The sequence below is a fragment of the Brassica oleracea genome, chromosome C2, assembly GCF_000695525.1.
Source record: "Brassica oleracea var. oleracea cultivar TO1000 chromosome C2, BOL, whole genome shotgun sequence".
NCBI classification, from domain to species: Eukaryota; Viridiplantae; Streptophyta; class Magnoliopsida; order Brassicales; family Brassicaceae; genus Brassica; species Brassica oleracea.
Genome location: NC_027749.1, coordinates 11,616,752 through 11,640,161, shown reverse-complemented (window position 1 = coordinate 11,640,161; position 23,410 = coordinate 11,616,752). Strand labels below are relative to the sequence as shown.

At 37.9% G+C, this 23,410-nt stretch overlaps 3 protein-coding genes, 1 long non-coding RNA gene and 1 pseudogene across 5 annotated transcripts in view; 3 read left to right on the top strand and 2 right to left on the bottom strand.

Moving 5' to 3' along the window:
* Positions 1–932, bottom strand: part of LOC106325880 — a 1,968-nt gene extending 1,036 nt beyond the window's left edge. Inside the window, exons 1-3 of one of the 2 annotated variants that reach the window (XR_001267080.1) lie at positions 497–932; positions 298–403; positions 75–224 (exon numbers count right to left, since the gene is read on the bottom strand). This is a non-coding gene — a long non-coding RNA (uncharacterized LOC106325880). Of the gene's footprint in view, positions 1–74; positions 225–297; positions 404–496 lie in introns of those variants that run through there. The other variant, XR_001267079.1, reaches the window with a different exon arrangement.
* A 1,093-nt stretch (positions 933–2,025) lies between these two features.
* On the top strand, positions 2,026–5,867 carry LOC106319289 (probable ADP-ribosylation factor GTPase-activating protein AGD5). Its single transcript, XM_013757579.1, has 11 exons — positions 2,026–2,285; positions 2,885–2,943; positions 3,035–3,125; positions 3,515–3,569; positions 3,664–3,754; positions 3,836–4,067; positions 4,295–4,481; positions 4,600–4,769; positions 4,964–5,200; positions 5,303–5,379; positions 5,529–5,867. The coding sequence occupies exons 1-11, from the start codon at positions 2,235–2,237 to the stop codon at positions 5,692–5,694; spliced, it is 1,416 nt and encodes a 471-aa protein (XP_013613033.1). The 5' UTR covers positions 2,026–2,234; the 3' UTR covers positions 5,695–5,867.
* A 1,975-nt stretch (positions 5,868–7,842) lies between these two features.
* LOC106323450 lies at positions 7,843–9,880 on the top strand (annotated as a pseudogene).
* A 6,605-nt stretch (positions 9,881–16,485) lies between these two features.
* Positions 16,486–17,782, top strand: LOC106318791 (microtubule-associated protein 1B-like). Its single transcript, XM_013756930.1, has 2 exons — positions 16,486–17,092; positions 17,168–17,782. Exons 1-2 carry the CDS (start codon positions 16,498–16,500, stop codon positions 17,527–17,529), a joined length of 957 nt encoding a protein of 318 aa, XP_013612384.1. The 5' UTR covers positions 16,486–16,497; the 3' UTR covers positions 17,530–17,782.
* LOC106318783 (cytochrome c-type biogenesis ccda-like chloroplastic protein) lies at positions 17,760–20,735 on the bottom strand. Its single transcript, XM_013756919.1, has 12 exons — positions 20,582–20,735; positions 20,105–20,239; positions 19,852–19,910; positions 19,407–19,537; positions 19,234–19,319; positions 19,090–19,121; positions 18,755–18,916; positions 18,595–18,667; positions 18,385–18,485; positions 18,205–18,297; positions 18,046–18,092; positions 17,760–17,956 (listed from the first exon to the last, which is right to left on the bottom strand). The coding sequence occupies exons 1-12, from the start codon at positions 20,667–20,669 to the stop codon at positions 17,881–17,883; spliced, it is 1,083 nt and encodes a 360-aa protein (XP_013612373.1). The 5' UTR covers positions 20,670–20,735; the 3' UTR covers positions 17,760–17,880.
* Between the last annotated feature and the right edge of the window lie 2,675 nt (positions 20,736–23,410).

The window sequence follows — 23,410 nt, the reverse complement described above, 5'->3', positions numbered from 1 at the left end:
TCATCTTTCAACTCTACTTTCGTAGATTTGACACCTCAAAGATAGCTACAGTTCAAGCTCCCTTTATATAACATTACCGTCTTGAATTGTAGCCTTTTCCACTACCAAAGTGATTCCAGATCGAATATATAATCCTTCGACAAGATATTCAAGGAAAGCTTACGCCTTTGTTCATGATGATCACGTTTTTACCAATCTTAGCATTCTTGTCAATGATGCATTTCCTATATAAATCACCAGAAAATAATTTGATTGATGTTTGAAAAGGTTTCTAGTTATGTATTTTCAAAACTTAACTGATCTTTGTCTCTCTACCAATACATATTGGGACATTTCCTTCTGTTAATAGAGATGCAATCCCAGATTCAGTTTGGTAGTAATCTGTACCTAACATCAACGTATCCTGCCAAAAGAAAACATAAACACAAAACTCTGTTTGATCAGAACAATAATCTGATTGTTTTGTTAATCAAAATGAAGAGATCTGAAGATCCACCTGAAGCTCAACTCCATAGTCTAAACGTGACCAATCTCCAAGGATGGAGGTTTGGACGCTGAATTATCGCAGTCGCAGGAAACATCTGTGTGAGATAGATATTGTGGTTCCTCAATTGTGTTATTTGAATATCTGACAGAGACTCCAACATCCAAATAATTGCTTTTGGAAATTGTTTGCGTTGTACTCCACATCGTAGAAATGAGAGACATTTATAGGGGAAGCTCGAACCAGGTGGAAAACGAAGAGGTATTTTGTTTGATTAACATGGGTGGAGTGGATTAATTGAGGAATACTCAGAGTAAATAAATGATTTATGGATCAGGAGGTGTTACAGAGCTCAGATCGACAGTTTGGTTTCATCAATTACATCGGCGAGGTCGCTTCTGGAAGAAGAAGTCGACGACAAACCCTAAGCACGGGTTTCTAGGGCCAAATGTTGGGCCAAACCAATTTAATTATCTAAAAGCTCAGCTTTCTATAAAACCTAAAACTCAGACGGAACAGAAGAGAAAAAATGCGGGAGACTGGTTGAGCGACACGTGTCGACAATTGTTCTTTCCTCCATGCTGACGTGGCGCAAGGAGAAGGGACAAAAACCTATTTTATTGGTATAGATAGATAGATAATTTGAGCTATATGTAGAAGTATATTTATAGCGTACGTTTTTTTGTTAACAGGCTAGAGTAGTAGCTAGCATTATGAAAACCATTTTCAGGGGCCAGTCCAACAATGAATTAGTTCGAAAACGGTCTTGATTCGAGCCTGTTTCGAATGCTTGGATTGGTTCGCATGACAACCAAAGTCATGTTGAAAGGAACCCTTGAGATATTAATAATTGTTTAAAATGTTTTTTTTTTTAGTTTTCTCAGGAACACTACATCAGATGAAATCTTAGAAAATAGAATATGTCCCAAACGCATCAGAAAATAAACAAAGAAACTGGAATCAAATACAACAACTCCAAAGTGGAAACAGACATAAGAGATGAGATGGCCATGTGATCATTTCCCACTTTCTAATCTGTCTTATATGACCAAGAGTCAACCTCTTAACCGGAAAGGGTCAAATAGAGCGAGATATGCTTGTAAGTCAAAATATACTCACACATTTTTACACGGGTAAATAGTAAGTTAAGTTCCAAAGTATTTCGTAAATAAGATAATCAATTAACAGTTGAACAAAATATATTTTTATTCCAGCACAAAAAGAGAAAATTTGAAAGAAAAAAAAAAGCATTAAAAAAAAAAAATGACTGAATTAAAAAAATACACTAAATTGTTAAATACAAGTTTTATGTACATAAATAACATATTAAAATTACAAATAAATCTAATTATTTAAAGTGTATTTTATTTTAAACTACATGAGTTTAATATGAATTCAGATAAACACTATACAAGAAGAAGAAATGATATTACCGTATTTTCCATCAACCTTATTAATAAAACATTCGATAAAACAAAACCAGAGAAAACCGAATGGTAAAACCAAACCTATAATCTGAACGGTCGAAAAGCATTGACCCCAAATCATCTTTCTTCTCTCTCTCTCTCTCATCCTCGCTCGCTCTGAAAGGGCAATAAATTAGCGTCATTCTTTAGAGAGAGAGAGAGAGAGCGCAGAAGGGGGAAAGAGCGTTTAGACCTTGTCGTCTCCCTAGCAGATTTTGTTTTGTTTTCTTCAGCTCTTCCGCGTCTTTGGCGATTCTCCTCTTAGTCTCTCAATTATCCAAACCATGAACGAGAAGGCCAACGTCTCCAAGGAGCTTAATGCCCGCCACAGAAAGGTCTCTCTCTCTCGATCGATCGAAACCTCAGATTGTTTTTTTTTTTTGTTTTTTCTCCGAGCTATGATGATTTGTAATCACATATTGTGATCGATCTTAATTCGATTGGATCTGTGTTATTATCTGCTAGACTTCTTCCTTTTTATTCGATTTTCTCTGTAGTTAGGTGAGGTCTTCCGATCGTTTCTTGATTTTGTAAGAATCGAACAAAGAGGATCAAATTCTTTTGTCTGTGGATGTAGTCGGGTTTGGTGAACCACTTTAAAATCTCTATTATATATCTGTTTTCACTTTCTCGTTTATTCATCTGTTTTCCGCACTATCTTATCGCATCCATCCATTATAACAACGTCCCTTTGGGATTTTAATTTTACATGTGGGTAGCCTTTGAGTTATCTCCTGTGTTTGTGTGGGCTTAAGCCATGACGATTTGTGTTGAGAACTTTGATTCATGTTGGTTTGTTGAACATGTCAGTTTCGTGTGCTTTAGATATTTTATTTGATATATAGTCTATAGTTTCTTGGTGTTGCCTCTTTACGATTTTTTATTTATTTATTTAGTCTATCGCTTGAACTTTACCTTAGTTTTGCTGTTGCAGATTCTTGAGGGGCTTCTGAAACATCCAGAGAACAGAGAATGTGCTGACTGCAAAACAAAGTATTGTTTTTGTCGCAGATGTGAATCATCAGCATTTTGGGATTCAAATTTATATGTACTTGGCTAATACTGTATTCCGTTGGCTTTTCAGAGGTCCAAGGTGGGCTAGTGTTAATTTAGGTATCTTTATCTGCATGCAATGTTCTGGGATTCACAGGAGTCTCGGTGTACACATTTCAAAGGTCCTCTCTCACTTTCCTATCCACATCTCAAAAGCTCTTGTTATTATTAGACTCATTCCCTCAGGCTCGAATTTGCTTTTCAACTATTTTCTTTCATATTTTTCGGTTTCATCGAGTATTTTCATCTTAAATAGTTACTTCTGTAGTTCTGTAGCTGAGAACTGCGACTTGAGTGCATCAAATCTCTCTGCTTTTCTTTGATGCCCCTTCTCTAACTAGAAGAAATGTCATTTATCCATTTTATACACGTACCTCAAGCAATTCTTAGGAAAAGTACATGATTAAGTTGTGCCTTCTGATTTCTTATATGAGCTGAGTCCTTGTCAAGTCGATTTTAACCTGAGCAGCATAAGAGACTTATTTTTTCTAGCGATGGGTGATGAGTCTAGGTTCGATCTGCCACTCTGGACACATGGCTCCCAGAGCAGGTTGCATTTATTCAGTGTAAGTCTCTCTTTGAAAATGAATTCCCTGTAGGTGGTCCACATTTAGACATTGATTAGTTTCGCCATGTAATTAATCTTTTATTTGCATGCAGCAATGGGAAACGAGAGAGCAAATAGTTACTGGGAAGCTGAGCTACCCCCAAACTATGATAGAGTTGGAATCGAGAATTTCATACGTGCAAAGTATGTCTCTCCCTTTTCAATCTTTTCGTACGTGCTATGCAGGTTGACATTGAACTTGTTCTTGTGACATGAATTGTCTAGGTATGAAGAGAAGAGATGGGTTTCTAAAGGTGAAAAGGCTCGATCACCCCCAAGAGTCGAGCAGGCGCGGAGATCTGTGGAGAGGACTGTGCCTGGATATGAGCATGGGCACACTAGTAGTCCTCCTGTAAATTTGTTTGAGGAAAAGAAAGCTGTCCAAGCACCTAGAACAAGATATAGCGTCTCTGCAACGAGGATAAGTCTTCCCGTGCCTCCCCAGGGACCTGCTCAGGTGCCAAACATACTTACCCGGACGATATGTTTTCCTAATTATTGCCTTTAGTTACCTATAATTATCAAGAACCTCCATGTCATGTTCTTATTAAATAACCTTAGGATATCAGAAGTAATGCATATGATGATTTAGATGTCAGACATTGTATTCTTACATCTAGCAGACAGGGTATCATAATTTTTCAAAGCCTGTTTTTTCTGATAGATGATGCTTAAAAATGATAGGTTATAAAGCCACAGCAGAAAGTAGAATCTGTGGAGACAACAAAAGCAGCGGTAAATGTTGCACCGGCATCAGAACCTCCAAAGGTGGATTTTGCTACAGACCTCTTTGACATGCTATCAATGGATGAGCCGACTGCAAATCCCTCAGAGGCAGCTCCTGCTGATGATAATTGGGCTGGCTTTCAGTGTATGTTTCTATTCTATCATGTTCATGACTTTTAATCATATGATGATCATTGTGGCATATTATTCAATTCATATCCTTTTTTAACTTTTATGTTATTATATGAATCCTAAAATGGCAGCGGCTGGAAATGGTCAAACGGTAGAGAAAAGTGTTACAGCAAAGCCTGATGAGATCAGTTCTCCTCCAGCTACTGGCATCGAGGATTTGTTTAACGACACACCTACTTTAGTAGCCCAACAAGCACCACAGAAAGATGTGAAAGGCGATATCATGAGCCTATTTGAGAAGGTAAATTATATACTCTTCTCATATTTAATGCTTTGTTGGGTTTAGCTTTCTATAGATTCTCACTTTTCCAAATTTCCTCTTTTTATAGCATGATTCATACATCCAACTGAAACCTATGCGTTGTGTCTTGTTATCACTTGATAATTTCCAGACCAGTCAAGTGATGTAAGTTTTGTGCCTTTCATTTGTTACAGACGAATATAGTGTCGCCTTTTGCCATGCATCAGCAACAGGTTGCGATGCTTGCTCAGCAGCAAGCCCTTTACATGGCTGCAGCAAAAGCTGCAGGCGGGACTCCAAACGGTGCGAATCAGCAAGCTGTTGCTAATGCTTTAAACTTGGCGTCCGCAAATTGGTCAAACACTGGCTACCAGATCCCTGGAATGACTAACCCAGGAGGTGGTCAAGCTGATCTCCAGAAACTTATGCAAGTAAGTATCTCCCTTTTGCTTTTGTTTCATCAAGATCTAAATTACTCGTTGCCCAAGTTCCTTGCAATATTCTCACTCTATGTTATATTGCCGTAAATTTAGAATATGAACATGAACGCAAACATGAACATGAGACCAGCGCAACCGCAAGCAAGCACTCCTCAATATCCAGTATCCAGGTATGTAAGCAATATTGCTTTCTGGTTGTATCATCTATAAATAAAAACAAAGAAGAAGTAAACTGTACCCCTCTCATTCAATTTTCATGAGCTCCCACGGTTATCAATCTGTGCCAACTTTGGTTGTTTTTTGTTTGTTACTAATGCAGTTTCTACACTACGGGTCAAGTTAATCCCGCGGCTAATGGTATGACCCCAAACTCAACCGTTAAACCTCAGTCGTCATCCTCGGCGACAAGCACTACACCATCTTCTCAAACAGGCAAAGACTTTGATTTCTCTTCCTTGATGGATGGAATGTTCACAAAACATTGATCAAGAGAGGGACTTTTTCGGAGTTTGCTTATATGTCTTAAAATTTGAGGAATTAAAAGATATATACAATCATATCTGGACAGATTTTTTCTGTTAAACAATTTTCTCTTTAAAACTTTGTTGTAGTTTGGAATTTGATTCTTGAGAAGAAAGAAAAAAATATTTTATCCATATTGTATAATATCGTTGTTATATTAGTTTAAATGTATAAAAAAGAAAGAAATCAAATTATGCTGTTTACCATCCTTTATTCACACAAACCCTTGGATGACTTATGGGCTGTCTTGCTTGAGGAATCGTTTTGGGACTCCCCTGCCTGTGAGGAAAGAAATAAGAGCGATTATTGCTACTATGGGTGGGCAAAAAATCCGAACCGAACCGAGTCAAACCGAATCAACCGAACCAAAACCGATTCAAACCGAACCAAAGTCTATTTCAAACCATTCAGTTGAAGATTTTCCCAACGCAAATGATTCGGTTTTAAACCGAACCGAACCGAGAGACCGATGTGTTTTTGTAATTATTTAAATTAAAAATATTAGTAATATCAATAACTAAAATTCTAATACCATACCACGTATTTTCTATTTTTCATTTATTAACATATATTCTTCTAACCGACTATGTAATCATTAAAATATTTGATTTAAGAAAATAGAAAAGTTTGTGTCTTTATATTCTTATATATGTAAACATGGATGATAAATTTAAACCTAAAATCTAAAGCAAATTTTATTAAAAACAAATTTTTTTCTCCACATCGTCACATGGAAGATGATTCATTGCAAGCTTTTTAATAATGATATAAAAGACTTTACTAATGATGTTAGTTTTTTTTGTCTAAGTTAACTTCCATTTGTTTTAATTCTTAAATATTTTGTGACTTTTAAAAGGTTTTATTTCAGTTTTATATTGAATTTAGTTCACATAGTTTATGTTTACATAATTTATGCCTAACTAAGAAGAACCTAAATAAACTGATCAAAAAAATAAATCCAACCGAATCGAATACAAACCGAACCAAACCAAACTAACTATAGTTTATTTCAATTGGAAAAATACTTGAACCGAACTAACCAAACCGAACCGAACCCGAACCGAACCGAGAAAATAACGGAAGTGCCCACCCCTAATTGATACTACTCCTATATTTGTTCTGTAATATATGATATATATGTATTATAATTTATATCTAAGATACTATACCAAAGTAAACATTCGTGTTAATGCTAATACCCAAATCTAACATGTAAACAAAAAAATGCAACAAACACGTAAAGTTTTTAGTTTGTTATACCAAATTGTGTATTGAGTAAAGTTTGAGACTTGTGTAAGAAAAAAAAAAAAACGGTTGGAAACTCCTTTCAAACGAAAAAGCTATCTACCTTTATTGGTTAATATCCCTGTTCAGGACTACGCTAAGCGCTAGTCGGGCGGCGATCTCGGGCCTAGCGAATTACTAAAAAATCGGGAATTAATCGGGATATACGCGGGGATTAGTTTAATTATTATTTTTATTATATTTTATTATTTAAATTAAATATATAATATAAATATGTTAGAAAGTAATAGTTTTTTGTATGTTATTATTTAAATTTAAATTTATTGGTTTTAAAAAAGTTAATTGTTAGCAAACATGAATATCATATAATTGGATCAGAAATTAATCGGTAATTATTCGTATATATATTAACATATGAGTACTGAAGCAAAGACTTCGTTCGTCTCCCAGTGGTCGAGACAATTGGTATTGCGGCCAACAACCTGGGTTTGATACATGTATGTGTTACTTATTTATTTTCGTATTATTACTTTATTAATGTTCATGGACAAAGTCCCACATCGCCTCCAAAAGAAAAGAGGGGCAAAATCTCACTTCTATATATAGAGTATACATACTATAGAATCTCTAAGATACATGAGCTTTAGATTTCACATGAGACCCAGTAAGATACTTTCACAGTTTAATATTTAGCCCAATTAATTGGGCCGATTAATCCGTTAATGGACCGAAATCAGTAAATGGGCCGACTAGTCGGTTTCTTGGGCCGATTAATTAATTGACGATTTTGTTAGCCGATTAGGTTAAAATCGCCTCGGGAAGTAGCCGAGTTGCTAGTAGCCACCTAGGCACCCGCGTTTTAGAACATGGTTAATATCAGTAAAGGCGACGTGTTGATGTTGAATTTGAACATGTTATGGACGGCTGTTTATTTAGTGTTTAAAAGGTTTGAGTTTGGCATTGTTTGGGCTTTCGGTCAAATGGCTTAAAGCTCAGTCTCCTCTCAACCACAATTTGTTAGTAGCTCACTCTCGCCAACCTTCGTTTACCTTTTTACTCTTTTAAGATGTCGTGAACCACTTCAATTGTACATAAGATTTGATACGTTAATAGTAGATTCTTAATCATTTAAAAAAAAAATAATCTTAATCATTTTTCTTATATAGTAATAACAGTTCAAATGGATTTTACGCAATAGTTGTGTTCCATCCATACTGTTGCGTCTGTGTGTCTTAAATCTCTGTGCACCAGTAAAAACCCAGCACTCGTGGATCGGACGAAGTCGAAAAGGTGTTAGAACGTTTTGACATGTCGAAGTCAAAATCAGCCTCTACACCATTGGCGAAGCACTTCATACTTTCAGCAGAGCAAAGTCCAAAGTCTGCTGAATAGCTCAAGGATATGGCAGAGGTTCCTTATGCTAGTGCAGTTGTTTGTTTGATGAATGCAATGGTGTGTACAAGGCCGGATCTAGCACAAGCAGTTAGTCAAGTCAGTAAGTACATGTCGAATCCTGGAAGAAAACATTGGGATTCTGTGAAGTGGATTCTAAGGTATTTGCGAGGGACAAGTGACTATGGGCTTATGTTTGGAGGAGAAGTGCAGGATTCAGTTATTGGGTTCGTGGATTCAGATTATGGTGGAGACCTTGATAATAGCAGGTCGACTACAGGGTATGTATTTACTCTTGCAGGAGCACCTATATGCTGGAGATCGGTACAACAACCTATTGTAGTGATGTCAACCACTGAAGCTGAATACATGGCACTTGGGGAAGCAGCTAAGGAAGCAGTATGGGTACAAGGTCTTGTATCCGAATTGGGTGTTGATCAAGAAGGTGTCCAGCTACAGTGTGATAGTCAAAGTGCATTATGTTTGGCTAAAAATCAAGTGTATCATGGGAGGACGAAGCACATTCGTATAAGGTTTCAAAAGATAAGGGAGTTGGCAGCTTCTGGAGAAGTCTTATTGGAAAAGGTGCATACGTCAGAGAATCCTGCTGACATGTTGACCAAGCATGTTACAATGGATAAGTTCAAGCATTGCCTGGATCTGCTCCATGTTTGCCAATGCTGAGAAGTAAAGGAGGTTCCCCTCAGAAGATAGACGGGATAAAGAGTTTTGTAGAGATTTTTCCGTCAAGGTGGTGTTTGTTCTATCTGTGTGTCTTAAATCTCTGTGCACCAGTAAAAGCCCATCACTCGTGGATTGGACGAAGTCGAAAAGGTGTTAGAACGTTTTGACATGTCGAAGTCAAATTCAGTCTATACACCATTGGCGAAGCACTTCATACTTTCAGCAGAGCAAAGTCCAAAGTGTGTTGAAGAGCTCAAGGATATGGCAGAGGTTCCTTATGCTAGTGCAGTTGGTTGTTTGATGTATGCAATGGTGTGTACAAGGCCGGATCTAGCACAAGCAGTTAGTCAAGTCAATAAGTACATGTCGAATCCTGGAAGAAAACATTGGGAGACTGTGAAGTGGATTCTAAGGTATTTGCGAGGGACTAGTGACTATGGGCTTATGTTTGGAGGAGAAGTGCATGATTCAGTTATTGGGTTCGTGGATTCAGATTATGGTGGAGACCCTGATAATAGCAGGTCGACTTCAGGGTATGTATTTACTCTTGCAGGAGCACCTATATGTTGGAGATCAGTACAACAACCTATTGTAGCGATGTCAACCACTGAAGCTGAATACATGGCACTTGGGGAAGCAGCTAAGGAAGCAGTATGGGTACAAGGTCTTGTATCCAAATTGGGTGTTGATCAAGAAGGTGTTCAGCTACACTGTGATAGTCAAAGTGCATTATGTTTGGCTAAAAATCAAGTGTATCATGGGAGGACGAAGCACATTCGTATAAGGTTTCACATGATAAGGGAGTTGGCAGCTTCTGGAGAAATCTAATTGGAAAAGGTGCATACGTCAGAGAATCCTGCTGACATGTTGACCAAGCCTGTTACAACAGAGAAGTTCAAGCATTGCCTAGATCTGCTCCGTGTTTGCCAATGCTGAGAAGCAAAGGAGGTTCCCCTCAGAAGATAGATGGGATACAGAGTTTTGTAGAGATTTTTCGTCAAGGTGGTGTTTTTTTTTGCATCTGTGTGTCTTAAATCTCTGTGCACCAGTAAAAGCCCAGCACTCGTGGGCGCAAGGAAGATAAACTCGTTATCAAGGTTGACATCTGGGGGTGCGGAGGCCGTAGGTCCCGCGGTGCGGTATGCCTTTTTTAGGTTTAGGAAATTTACTAGAGATTTTTCGTCAAGTTGGTGTTTGTTGCATATGTGTGTCTTAAATCTCTGTGCACCAGTAAAAGCCCAGCCCTCGTGGATCAGATGAAGTCGAAAAGGTGTTAGAACGTTTTGACATGTCGAAGTCAAAATCAGTCTCTGCACCATTGGCGAAGCACTTCATACTTTCAGCAGAGCAAAGTCCAAAGTCTGCCGAAGAGCTCAAGGATATGGCAGAGGTGCCTTATGCTAGTGCAGTTGGTTGTTTGATGTATGCAATGGTGTGTACAAGGCCGGATCTAGCACAAGCAGTTAGTCAAGTCAGTAAGTACATGTTGAATCCTGGAAGAAACCATTGGGATTCTGTGAAGTGGATTCTAAGATATTTGCGAGGGACAAGTGACTATGGGCTTATGTTTGAAGGAGAAGTGCAGGATTCAGTTATTGGGTTCGTGGATTCAGATTATTGTGGAGACCTTGATAATAGCAGGTCGACTACGGGGTATGTATTTACTCTTGCAGGAGCACCTATATGCTGGAGATCGGTACAACAACCTATTGTAGCGATGTCAACCACTGAAGCTGAATACATGGCACTTGGGGAAGCAGCTAAGGAAACAGTATAGGTACGAGGTCTTGTATCCGAATTGGGTGTTGATCAAGAAGGTGTTCAGCTACACTATGATAGTCAAAGTGCATTATGTTTGGCTATAAATCAAGTGTATCATGGGAGGACGAAGCACATTCGTATAAGGTTTCACATGATAAGGGAGTTGGCAGCTTCTGGAGAAGTCTTATTAGAAAAGGTGCATAAGTTAGAGAATCATGCTAACATGTTAACCAAGCCTGTTACAACGGAGAAGTTCAAGCATTGCCTGGATCTGCTCCGTGTTTGCCAATGCTGAGAAGCAAAGGAGGTTCCCCTCAGAAGATAGATGGGATACAGAGTTTTGTAGAGATTTTTCGTCAAGGTGGTGTTTTTTTTTGCATCTGTGTGTCTTAAATCTCTGTGCACCAGTAAAAGCCCAGTACTCGTGGATTGGACGAAGTCGAAAAGGTGTTAGAAAGATTTGACATGTCGAAGTCAAAATCAGTCTCTACACCATTGGCGAAGCACTTCATACTTTCAGCAGAGCAAAGTCCAAAGTCTGATGAAGAGCTCAAGGATATGGCAGAGGTTCCTTATGCTAGTGCTATTGGTTGTTTGATGTATGCAATGGTGTGTACAAGGCCGGATCTAGCACAAGCAGTTAGTCAAGTCAGTAAGTACATGTCGAATCCTGGAAGAAAAATATTGGGATTCTGTGAAGTGGATTTCAAGGTATTTGCGAGGGACAAGTGACTATGGGCTTATGTTTGGAGGAGAAGTGCAGGATTCAGTTATTGGGTTCGTGGATTCAGATTATGGTGGAGACCTTGATAATAGCAGGTCGACTACAGGGTATGTATTTACTCTTGGAGGACACCTATATGCTGGAGATCGGTACAACAACCTGTTGTAGCGATGTCAACCACTGAAGCTGAATACATGGCACTTGGGGAAGCAGCTAAGGAAACAGTATAGGTACGAGGTCTTGTATCCGAATTGGGTGTTGATCAAGAAGGTGTTCAGCTACACTGTGATAGTCAAAGTGCATTATGTTTGCCTATAAATCAAGTGTATCATGGGAGGACGAAGCACATTCGTATAAGGTTTCACAAGATAAGGGAGTTGGCAGCTTCTAGAGAAGTTTTATTGGAAAAGGTGCATACGTCAGAGAATCCTGCTGACATGTTGACCAAACCTGTTACAACAGAGAAGTTCAAGCATTGCCTGGATATGCTCCGTGTTTGCCAATGCTGAGAAGCGAAGGAGGTTCTCCTCAGAAGATAGACGGGATAAAGAGTTTTGTAGAGATTTTTCATTAAGGTGGTGTTTGTTGCATCTGTGTGTCTTAAATCTTTGTGCACCAGTAAAAGCCCAGCACTCGTGGATCAGACGAAGTCTAAAAGGTGTTAGAATGTTTTGACATGTCGAAGTCAAAATCAGTCTCTACACCATTGGCGAAACACTTCATACTTTCAGCAGAGCAAACTCCAAAGTCTTCTGAAGAGCTCAATGATATGGCAGAGGTTCTTTATGCTAGTGCAGTTGGTTGTTTGATTCTGTACAAGGCCGGATCTAGCACAAGCAGTTAGTCAAGTCAGTAAGTATATGTCGAATCCTGGAAGAAAAATATTGGGATTCTGTGAAGTGGATTCTAAGGTTTTTGCGAGGGACAAGTGACTATGGGCTTATGTTTGGAGGAGAAGTGCAGGATTCAGTTATTGGGTTCGTGGATTCAGATTATGGTGGAGACCCTGATAATAGCAGGTCGACTTCAGGGTATGTATTTACTCTTGCAGGAGCACCTATATGTTGGAGATCAGTACAACAACCTATTGTAGCGATGTCAACCACTGAAGCTGAATACATGGCACTTGGGGAAGCAGCTAAGGAAGCAGTATGGGTACAAGGTCTTGTATCCGAATTGGGTGTTGATCAAGAAGGTGTTCAGCTACACTGTGATAGTTAAAGTGAATTATGTTTGGGTAAAAATCAAGTGTATCATGGGAGGACGAAGCACATTCGTATAAGGTTTCACAAGATAAGGGAGTTGGCAGCTTCTGGATAAGTCTTATTGGAAAATGTGCATACGTCAGAGAATCCTGCTGACATGTTGACCAAGCCTGTTACAACAGAGAAGTACAAACATTGCCTAGATCTGCTCCGTGTTTGCCAATGCTGAGATGCAAAGGAGGTTCCCCTCATAAGATAGACGGGATAAAGAGTTTTGTAGAGATTTTTTGTCAAGGTGGTGTTTGTTGCATCTGTGTGTCTTAAATATCTGTGCACCAGTAAAATCCGAGCACTCGTGGATTGAACGAAGTCGAAAAGGTGTTAAAACGTTTTGACATGTCGAAGTCAAAATCAGTCTCTACACCATTGGCGAAGCACTTTATACTTTCAGCAGAGCAAACTCCAAAGTGTGCTGAAGAGCTCAAGGATATGGCAGAGGTTCCTTATGCTAGTGCAGTTGGTTGTTTGATGTATGCAATGGTATGTACAAGGCCGGATCTAGCACAAGCAGTTAGTCAAGTCAGTAAGTACATGTCGAATCCTGGAAGAAAAATATTGGGATTCTGTGAAGTGGATTCAAAGGTATTTGCGAGGGACAAGTGACTATGGGCTTATGTTTGGAGGAGAAGTGCAGGATTCAGTTATTGGGTTCGTGGATTCAGATTATGGTGGAGACCTTGATAATAGCAGGTCGACTACAGGGTATGTATTCCCAAGTGCCATGTATTCAGCTTCAGTGGTCGACTACAGGGTATTTACTCTTGCAGGAGCACCTATATGCTGGAGATCGGTACAACAACCTATTGTAGCGATGTCAACCACTGAAGCTGAATACATGGCACTTGGGAAAGCAGCTAAGGAAGCAGTATGGGTACAAGTTCTTGTATCCGAATTGGGTGTTGATCAAGAAGGTGTTCAGCTACACTGTGATAGTCAAAGTGCATTATGTTTGGCTAAAAATCAAGTGTATCATGGGAGGACGAAGCTCATTCGTATAAGGTTTCACAAGATAAGGGAGTTGGCAGCTTCTGGATAAGTCTTATTGGAAAATGTGCATACGTCAGAGAATCCTGCTGACATGTTGACCAAGCCTGTTACAACAGAGAAGTACAAACATTGCCTAGATCTGCTCTGTGTTTGCCAATGCTGAGATGCAAAGGAGGTTCCCCTCAGAAGATAGACGGGATAAAGAGTTTTGTAGAGATTTTTCGTCAAGGTGGTGTTTGTTGCATCTGTGTGTCTTAAATCTCTGTGCACCAGTAAAATCCCAGCACTCGTGGATTGGATGAAGTCGAAAAGGTGTTAGAACGTTTTGACATGTCGAAGTCAAAATCAGTCTCTACACCATTGGCGAAGCACTTCATACTTTCAGCAGAGCAAACTCCAAAGTCTGCTGAAGAGCTCAAGGATATGGCAGAGGTTCCTTATGCTAGTGCAGTTGGTTGTTTGATGTATGCAATGCTGTGTACAAGGCCGGATCTAGCACAAGCAGTTAGTCAAGTCAGTAAGTAGATGTCGAATCCTGGAAGAAAACATTGGGATTCTGTGAAGTGGATTCTAAGGTATTTGCGAGGGACAAGTGACTATGGGCTTATGTTTGGAGGAGAAGTGCAGGATTCAGTTATTGGGTTCGTGGATTCAGATTATGGTGGAGACCCTGATAATAGCAGGTCGACTTCAGGGTATGTATTTACTCTTGCAGGAGCACCTATATGCTGGAGATCGGTACAACAACCTATTGTAGCGATGTCAACCACTGAAACTGAATACATGGCACTTGGGGAAGCAGCTAAGGAAGTAGTATGGGTACAAGGTCTTGTATCCGAATTGGGTGTTGATCAAGAAGGTGTTCAGCTACACTGTGATAGTCAAAGTGCATTATGTTTGGCTAAAAATCAAGTGTATCATGGTACAGTATGCCTTTTAAGTTTAGGAAAATTTACTTTTTTCTAGATAAGTATGTATTCCTAAAGGATAAAGGAAATCGGGTTTTGAAGCTGATATAAATATGGGTCTAAAAGTTTGTAAGATTATCATTCACACAATAATAAAAAACCCTAAACGGATATTTGCCTCAATACGTTTTGTTCTCTATTGTCTTCTTGCTTAATTCGTGGCCGTTCACAACACATACATTAACAGCAACTCAGCAAGTATTACATTACATACTTATGATAAGAGTAAATTCTGTAAACAGTTTGATATACTCGTAAATTAGAATATCTAGAGAAATAACTGCAATATAATCAATTAATCATGTGTAACACAAGTAAGATCTTCTACGTGCAACTGTGCAAGTTGTATGTTGGATTTGTTAATGTTATGTTTACTACATTCTTGTCTCCTTACGTCTATCGACCTATACATAATGCAAACATAATATGATAATCCAACACATTAGACCGAGCTTTGGACATAAGTTTTGAGTTCTTTTTATGTGTTTATAATAAATTAATTACAGTTCAATCAGTGTCAAGCACAAATAAATACAAGAATGGTCGGTAGAATTTTGTTGAACTTGTTGACCCGTAATGCGATATACATCTTTCACGGACTTGAATGGTCAAATCAAATCTTCTATTAATATATGCAATGCAAAGAAAATTGAACGTTAGAATTGAGGATGGGCGTAACGTATGCATCCATTCTCAATTATTTATATTTTTTAGATCTGCATGTCCTTATCTAAAGCATTATTCACATTTATCATAACCAGAGCCGTGCCTAGTAATGGAAATTTGAAGCTTTCGCTTAGGGCAACAAATTTTGTGATAATTTTATAGGGCATATAAATACATATATTCATAAACTATATATGTTTTGACTTCTGATTGCTTCTCAACTTAAGTATGTATATTCTAAATCACTGCTAATATATGTTTTTATTATCTTCTACAATTACATTAAGATGTTAATTATAACCAATTAATTATAATTATATCCTATTTTTACTTTTAAAATTTATCCATATGCTTATCTTCTGTTTTTTTTTATCATAAAATGATTTTTTCTTCTTTTTCTATTATTTTTTTTTTTTTTTGCTTATAATTTTCAGGTTTACAAATTTATAAAATATAACTATCTATATAAAAGGTTTTGTAATTGCATTTTCAGTTTTCTTTTGCATTTAAATATTTATGAACGAAATATAAAACTATAGTAAAAGTGCATATTTTCTATCAAAATGTTACTTAAAAATGATTTTGATTATAAAAATGATTTTGATTACTTCTTATATTATTCCATCAAAAAATATTTTCATTAAACATAATATTCTATTTGGCCTACGGCATCAAAAACTCTTGGCACGACACTGATCATAACTATCATTCTCACTCTGAATTATTAATTCTACAATGTCAACGAAAATGGCCTAAAACACTACATTTTCTTGTATCTAACAATTTTATAATCTTAATGACATGAAATTATTCACATTTTATTGTCAAAATCTTGTTGTAGTGCTAGGTTTAGCTTCAAGCGAAGCATCAAAGTCCCAAACGGCCACGTGTAACTCAGATAAGCCTCCGTCACCATACCTTATGTACAGGGCCCACTCGCAATTCTGTGAATAGCCCACACCATAATAAGGACCACATTTTTAATTTAATTTCACCATAAATGTTTTAAAAATATATATAAATACACACACACCTCACTTCTTTTTTTGTAGATAAGAAGCACCGCACACTTACATGAGATCATTCACCACCATGCCTCTTCTCCCCACCTCTTCCTTCAAAACAGCAGCCACCGTCGTCATCACCGGCGTCTTTTCTGTCGCGGCGGCCGTGATTTTCACCGTTCCTTCAGTCTCACATTTCGTGGCCTCTAGCTATCCCATGATATACGATAACACAGTCTTCCTCCTTAAGCCACCGTATCTTTACTTAGTCATCAACTGCATCATCGTCTCTATCGTCGCTACATCTAAGCTCACTAACAAATCTTCTTCCAATATCGACGTCTCCGACTTCTCCGAAGCAGTGACGGTAGTACCGGTACCTTCTGATATCGACGCTGGTTACTTAAACGTGTCTCATCAGGCCGTAGCTTCTGATTATACCAAAGGTGAGGACAATGATCCGACGGTGGAAGATGATGTCCCTCTAGTCATCGATGATGATAAGCAGCTAGAGACAGAGAAGCTAAAACCAAAGAGTGATTGGTCGGAACCGGAGACGGAGAAGCCAAAACAGCCGAGTGATTCGCCGGAGGTTTCGAGGGTGAAGCTATCGAGGAAACCGCCGAGATACAGTAAACAAAAGTCCCTAAAAATGAGTGCTGAAGGTATAGATTCCGTCGGAATATTCGAGTTTCGTGTAGGGGTAAAATCGTAAATGAACGTTTACAAATTTTCTGCAGGTGGTGTTGGTGACAAAAAGCCGCCGAGGAGGCAGGACACGCTGGAGACGACGTGGAAGAAGATAACGGAAGGACACTCGACGCCGTTAACGAAGCACTTGACTAAATCCGACACGTGGCAAGAGAGGTCGCACGTGCAAAGCTCGTCAGAAAAGAGCGCCAAACAGAAGATGACCAAGTCTGAGAACTTGAATGACATAAACGCCCCCACGGAGCTGAAACGGGAGCCGTCACCGGGTCAGGAAGAGCTGAACCGCCGAGTGGAAGCGTTTATCAAGAAGTTCAACGAAGAGATGAGACTGCAAAGATTGGAGTCTTTGGCGAAAAATAAAGAAATGGTAAATGGAGGGACTCGTTTGTAAATATTCGTGTTTTTTTTTTTTTTTTGCTTTAGCTGTTGATGAACACTGGAGAAAGGGACGGCACCGGCACAGTCGCAAATGTTGACTCTTTTGTATAACTACTCTAGCTGTAAATGACTTTTGCGTGTGTGTATGATTGTCATATTTGTACTTTCTAGGCCGTCTAAAATCACAGTTATCGTGTGGTTTAAGATGAAAGGATAACATGTGGACAAAGACTAGACTCGTAGTAATCGAACACATTGTTTGTTTGTTTAAGATTTTACATTATAATCAATATATTTATAATACTATACACACACTTCGCTTTTTGGTAGAAATGAGAATGTGATTCTTCTTGGTAACAAATATTTACATGACCATAGTAGCAGCAGGGAAAAGCCTATCCAAGAAAGTATACAAACCTCCTCCAAGTAGAAGAGCACCACTGCACAAAATCATAGAAAATTGAAACAGTAAATTTACAACATCTGAAATCATATATATGGCTTTAGAATGCCTCAAACTTAGACATACCTTATGGGGTTGATCCATGCAGAGACTTTTCGAAACGAGAGCAAGCTCTGCAGAAATTCAAGAGAAGGTGAACACGCAGATGCTTCACAAAATTTAAAACCCAAACTACTAAATTTGCAGCTTGACTATTTGTTAAAGAGTAAAAGAAACACATGGTACCTGCAAAGCTCCAGCGAAAGAAGCAGCGAGGATGAGTGGAGCAACGTAACCTGTTGTATACGTCAACAGTAAGCTTCCACCTACTACTGGATCCTGCATGTCATAACCATTACATTATCCGTTATAACTATATAACCAAGTGGAAAATTATACTAGCTCTGGTATTAAAAACAGAATTACCCTGGAAGTAGCCACATAGCCAAGAAGGGTGGCTAGGACTGGAGTACTACAAGGTGAAGCAGCAAGTGCGAATGTGAGACCTGCTAGATACGCTTGTACACCTAAAAAAACATTTTGTCAACAAGAGTGTCACAAACAACCACAAAAAAAAAGTACTGAACGGTTTGATGTCCGAAACCCCAAAATTGATTTTGTCTCTAGGAGGATTACCTGATGGGAAGTTTGCTGCAGCAGCACGAGGATCAAAGTTGTCAAAGAAAGATGGAAGCTGAAGTTGGATTACCTGTAAGAGGAGAATAAAGGAGATTGTTGTTGGACATGGCTATGCTACTGATGCTATATGAAAAGTGCTAACGTGTAACAAAAGTACCTCAAGGAGATTGAGACCCATTACAATAGCCAGACCGGATGCAGCTACTGGTAGTCCTTGTCCTATTTGTCCATAAGCTTTTCCGGCAAAAGAGGCTACAATCCCAAGAAGTGCTAAGGTAGTTGCTAATCCCAGTGAGAAAGCTATTGCGTCTCCAATAACCTTAGTCCATGGAGAGCTAAAATGTTAAAGTTTACTACAAATGTGACTAAAAAGTGATAACGAGAACTTGTATATAGCTTCGTTTGCGTTTTGGTTTTACGACAAAGAAATTTGATCCTACTAACTCATAACGCGGCAGTTATTATTGAAGTCTGATCTGAAGTGACACTAACCTGAGATCTGCTTTTGCCCGACCCGAATGCACCTATATGTTACAGCCATATTAAGGACCAGTGCCAAAGGAATTAGAACATCAAACTTAAATTCTATCCATAACTTGTGAGAATTTTTTTTAAAATTGAGATAAATTATCATACCAATATAACCAAGTGTCAATGGCAGAACACTGAGTGTACATGGAGAAAGACTTGTCACGAGTCCTGCCCCAAATATTACTGCCAAACTACAAGAGGGGTAAATTATCAGGAGAGTCAAGAGAGACAAACTCTCAGAGGTACTTACATTGAAAAGAACCAGAAAAAAAACAAACCTTGTCACACTGAGAGCTGAGAGCTGATCCTGAACAGCTTCATTAGCTTGTTGGTTAGCTGAATACAAGAAGTTTCCAAGCGAATCTCCCAGTGTTCCTTCAGCCAAGATGTACACGGAAGTCGCTTGATCCTGTCATAAGAGGATAATTAGTTTCTGATTTTACAAGCAAACTGCAACTAGATAATGGCCGAAAAATCAGAAGCAGGCACAAAAATGCGCAAAACAAAAAAAAAATATATATTCAGATCAAACCCCCAAACAATGTCCTATATATACAGAGACGCTGAAGTTTTTACCTTTGGCTTTGCACCAAGGACGAAAGGAAAAGAAACAATCTTAAAAAAAAAAGCAACTGAACTAGCCTACAGTAACAAACATCAGTGAATAGATCACAGAAGTACGGAAAATCTAAAAAAGACGATAGTCTGTGATTTAAAGCTTACCAAGACAACCATTTTCAAGTCTGCGGCCTTTGCTGAGCTAAGAGTTACCAAGTTTGCCACTGGGAAACCAAGAAAAAAAATGAGGTGTTCATAATCATATGAAAATAATTAAGTCGTTAGAAGACATAATCAGGCATACTTTGCTAGTTTTTCCATACACTTGGCTTTTAAACACACATAGATTCTTATTTCTGACTCTGAGTCAAGACTTGCAGAATAAACAGGTGAAATGGAGAAGAGGGTAACACATTACCTCCTACTAAACCACTACCAAACATGGCAAGTTTAACACTTTTGCTCTCTTTCTTCTCTATAGAGACAGCATCAGACCCTAAACTTCTCCCTCTCTGTAGCTCACAATGCTTGCCAACACGGACCAACCTTTTCTCTGTAGTTTGTGAGAAAAAAACAAACTCAATACCTTTCATTGCAGCAGTCGCAAATACCTAAACGCTAGTCAATTTCAAGCCAGAGCATGTTCTGAGTACACTTATGAAGAAGAATAAGAAGATAACTAACATGTGGTACTTGTAAGGACAACACGACCCAGTTTCGATTCCCCAGAGCGATTAATATTCATATCTTGAGTTCAAAATATAAGACTAATAATCATGCGTGCGATTGATCATAATCTAATCCAGACTACTCTAAATGCCTTAGTACGGGGTTTACAGCTTTGTGAGTTTCTCCATAGTTTGTTCTTAAAGCTAAATTAAGAGAGTAAACTCACCACCAGCACCATGATTGATTCTGCAACTCGAAAATCCACCGATGATACCTCCACCGGCGATGCATCTGTTCACGCTCAAATTCATCATCGCACTCTGGCTAGAGGGAGAGAAAGATAAACGGTCTTCTCGCTTTTAGATATTTTCCTTTTCCTTAATTTTAATTTCGTTAAATACATTTTATATATATATATATTCTCTAATGGGCTGTTTCAAAAATAAATTATCTAATGGGCTGAAATTTATAGAGGTCTTACTAAAATCTAAAATCTAAAATCAAATATGAGTTGCCATTTTGGAAAGGTTGTACAAAAATGTAGTAAACCAAATAAAAAGAAGAAGAAACCGATTAATCCCATTTGCCATTTCCTCGAGATCTTTTATAATCGCAAGCTTAACATTTTAACCCCAAAAAAGATATTTATAATCTAAGTGAGGCTTATTGGATCTAGGATTTAAGAGAGTACAAGATTTGAATAAATCCAAGATAATGTGAGATTTGAGTAAAATTAGAAAGATCTGTTACAAGTTTTATTAATGTTTTTTTTTTTTTGTCATCAATTACAGACTCATATTGACTCTGTGAACCACACCGGGAGATCCTGATCCATGTGAACGACGAAAGACGGTTGTTTCCTAACACTGCGTGCTAGACTATCCGCCTTTGAGTTTTGCGTCCTTGGTACATAGATGATCTCTGATCTAATGAAACTTTCTCTCAGGGTCTTGATATCTTCCAAATAATTTGCAAATGATGGTCATTCTTCTGGTTCTGAAACCATCTTCACCAATTGAGAACAATCCGTTGCAAATGTAACCTGAAATTGACGTAAGTTTTTCATAGATTCTATTGCCCATAATAGAGCTTCTATCTCCGCATGCAGAGGAGTGAGACAAGCCCGGACATTCCTCGCCCCCAACAGCCCATCAAAACCTTCTAAAGTACTGAGCCAATCTTGTCCTGAGAAAATATCATTTTCCTTCCAAGAGCCATCTGTGAAGCACCATCTTCCTGGGATCAATGGAAGGGTTGTAGGCTCGACCGGTAATACTCTCTTGTTTTCCTTTAGTACATGTGCCTCAACTCAGAGTATTGACTCTGTTTCTGCCAATTTGAGTGTATCTCGAGGATCTATATCCAAATTATTAAAAACTTTATTATTCCTTCCTTTCCAGATATACCATAGTATCCACGCAAACTGATGATCATCCATCTGCGGGAAGACTCGCCAAAAGAGATGGTCCACATTTGTGAAACGGGAGCTGGTGGGGAAAATAGCTGGGTTTGATGGTATCTTAGAGAGAGCCCAAACCTGAAGTGCTGGAGGACATTCAAAAAACACATGGTTGATCGATTCCTCGTCCGCTCCACATCGTGCACAACATATATCCGCATGTATCCCTCGCGCTTTGAGATTCTTCTTTACTGCTATACACCCTGTCACTAATTGCCATAGAAAATGTTTCATTTTTGGGGGGCACCGTATTTTCCAACAGAACGCCTTCAATGTATCAACTGTAGGTCCAAACATTAAAGGTGGTCTTTCCCTATCTGGGTAGACCCGTTCTATCTGATATCCTGATTTAACCGTATACTTCCCATTATTTGTGAAATGCCAGTCATCCCTGTCTACCATCTGGGTTCTACTCAGTGGTATGCTTTCTATAATTTTCACATCATGGGGATCCATCAAAGCCCGGAGTGCATGGGAGTTCCAGGTTCGCGAAGTAGAATCAATAAGAGAATCCACTGTTAGGTCTGGGTAAAAATTGTGTTAATTTTTATTTGCTTGTCTCGGGCGAGTGGTTGGGAGCCATGGGTCATTCCATACAGATATAGATGATCCTGATCCCACCCTTTTAATTAGTCTTTTGCTAACCAGAGATCTAGCAGCAAGTTTTATTAATGTTTTTTGAAGAAATTTTAGAGTTTTTGAAAAAACTTTGTAAATTTAAAATATTTATTTAAATAATATTTTCATTTAAAATTTCTATAGTTTGATTTGAAATATACAAATTATATATAAAAGCTTTTAAAATCGATTATTCAAATATATTTTTTCATTTCAAATAGTTTGATTTTTTAATAAAAATGTGAAGTCAATTTTTTACTTTTTTAAAACGTTTCAAATACTATCATAAGAGGTGGTATTTTGATTCATTGTTTTTTTTACTATAAAATATCATCCATACCCCACCAAATCTCATCTGATAGATTTTATTGACATAATCCATATTTTCCAATAAATTGGAATTTGAGAAAACTTGTACAAATTACTAATCCAATAAACATTGATTTCATATCTATATTATTAAAAGAGAAGTACCCATTTGAAAATGTTATTATTTCATTAATTAAACTCCTTACTTTTTTACTTGTCTTTTTCAGTTGCATTTATGAAATATCCTAAAACGAATAAAACTGCCTAATTTATTACTTGTCTTTTCAGTTACATTAATGAAATATGCTTAAATGAATTTAAACTTCCTATTTTATTGTTTGTCTTTTTCGGTTACCTTAATAAAATATCCTTAAATAAATTTGGACATAATGTCATTTAATCAACCAAAAAAACTAATGAGTTATCCTTACGTGGATAATTTTAATAATGGAGATTTTTAAAAACGTGCATCATTAAAATGTTACCTAAAACACGCAGCACTAATAAATAACATGTATCAATAAAACAAGAATTTGACTCACACAATTGTACGGATATTATTTTCAGTTGATTAAATTTAAAAATAATTATTTATTCAAAAAATATTTAAGAATGGCTATGTTTTTAAAAATTATATGGTATTATTTGCTCATAACTCATTTGTCATTT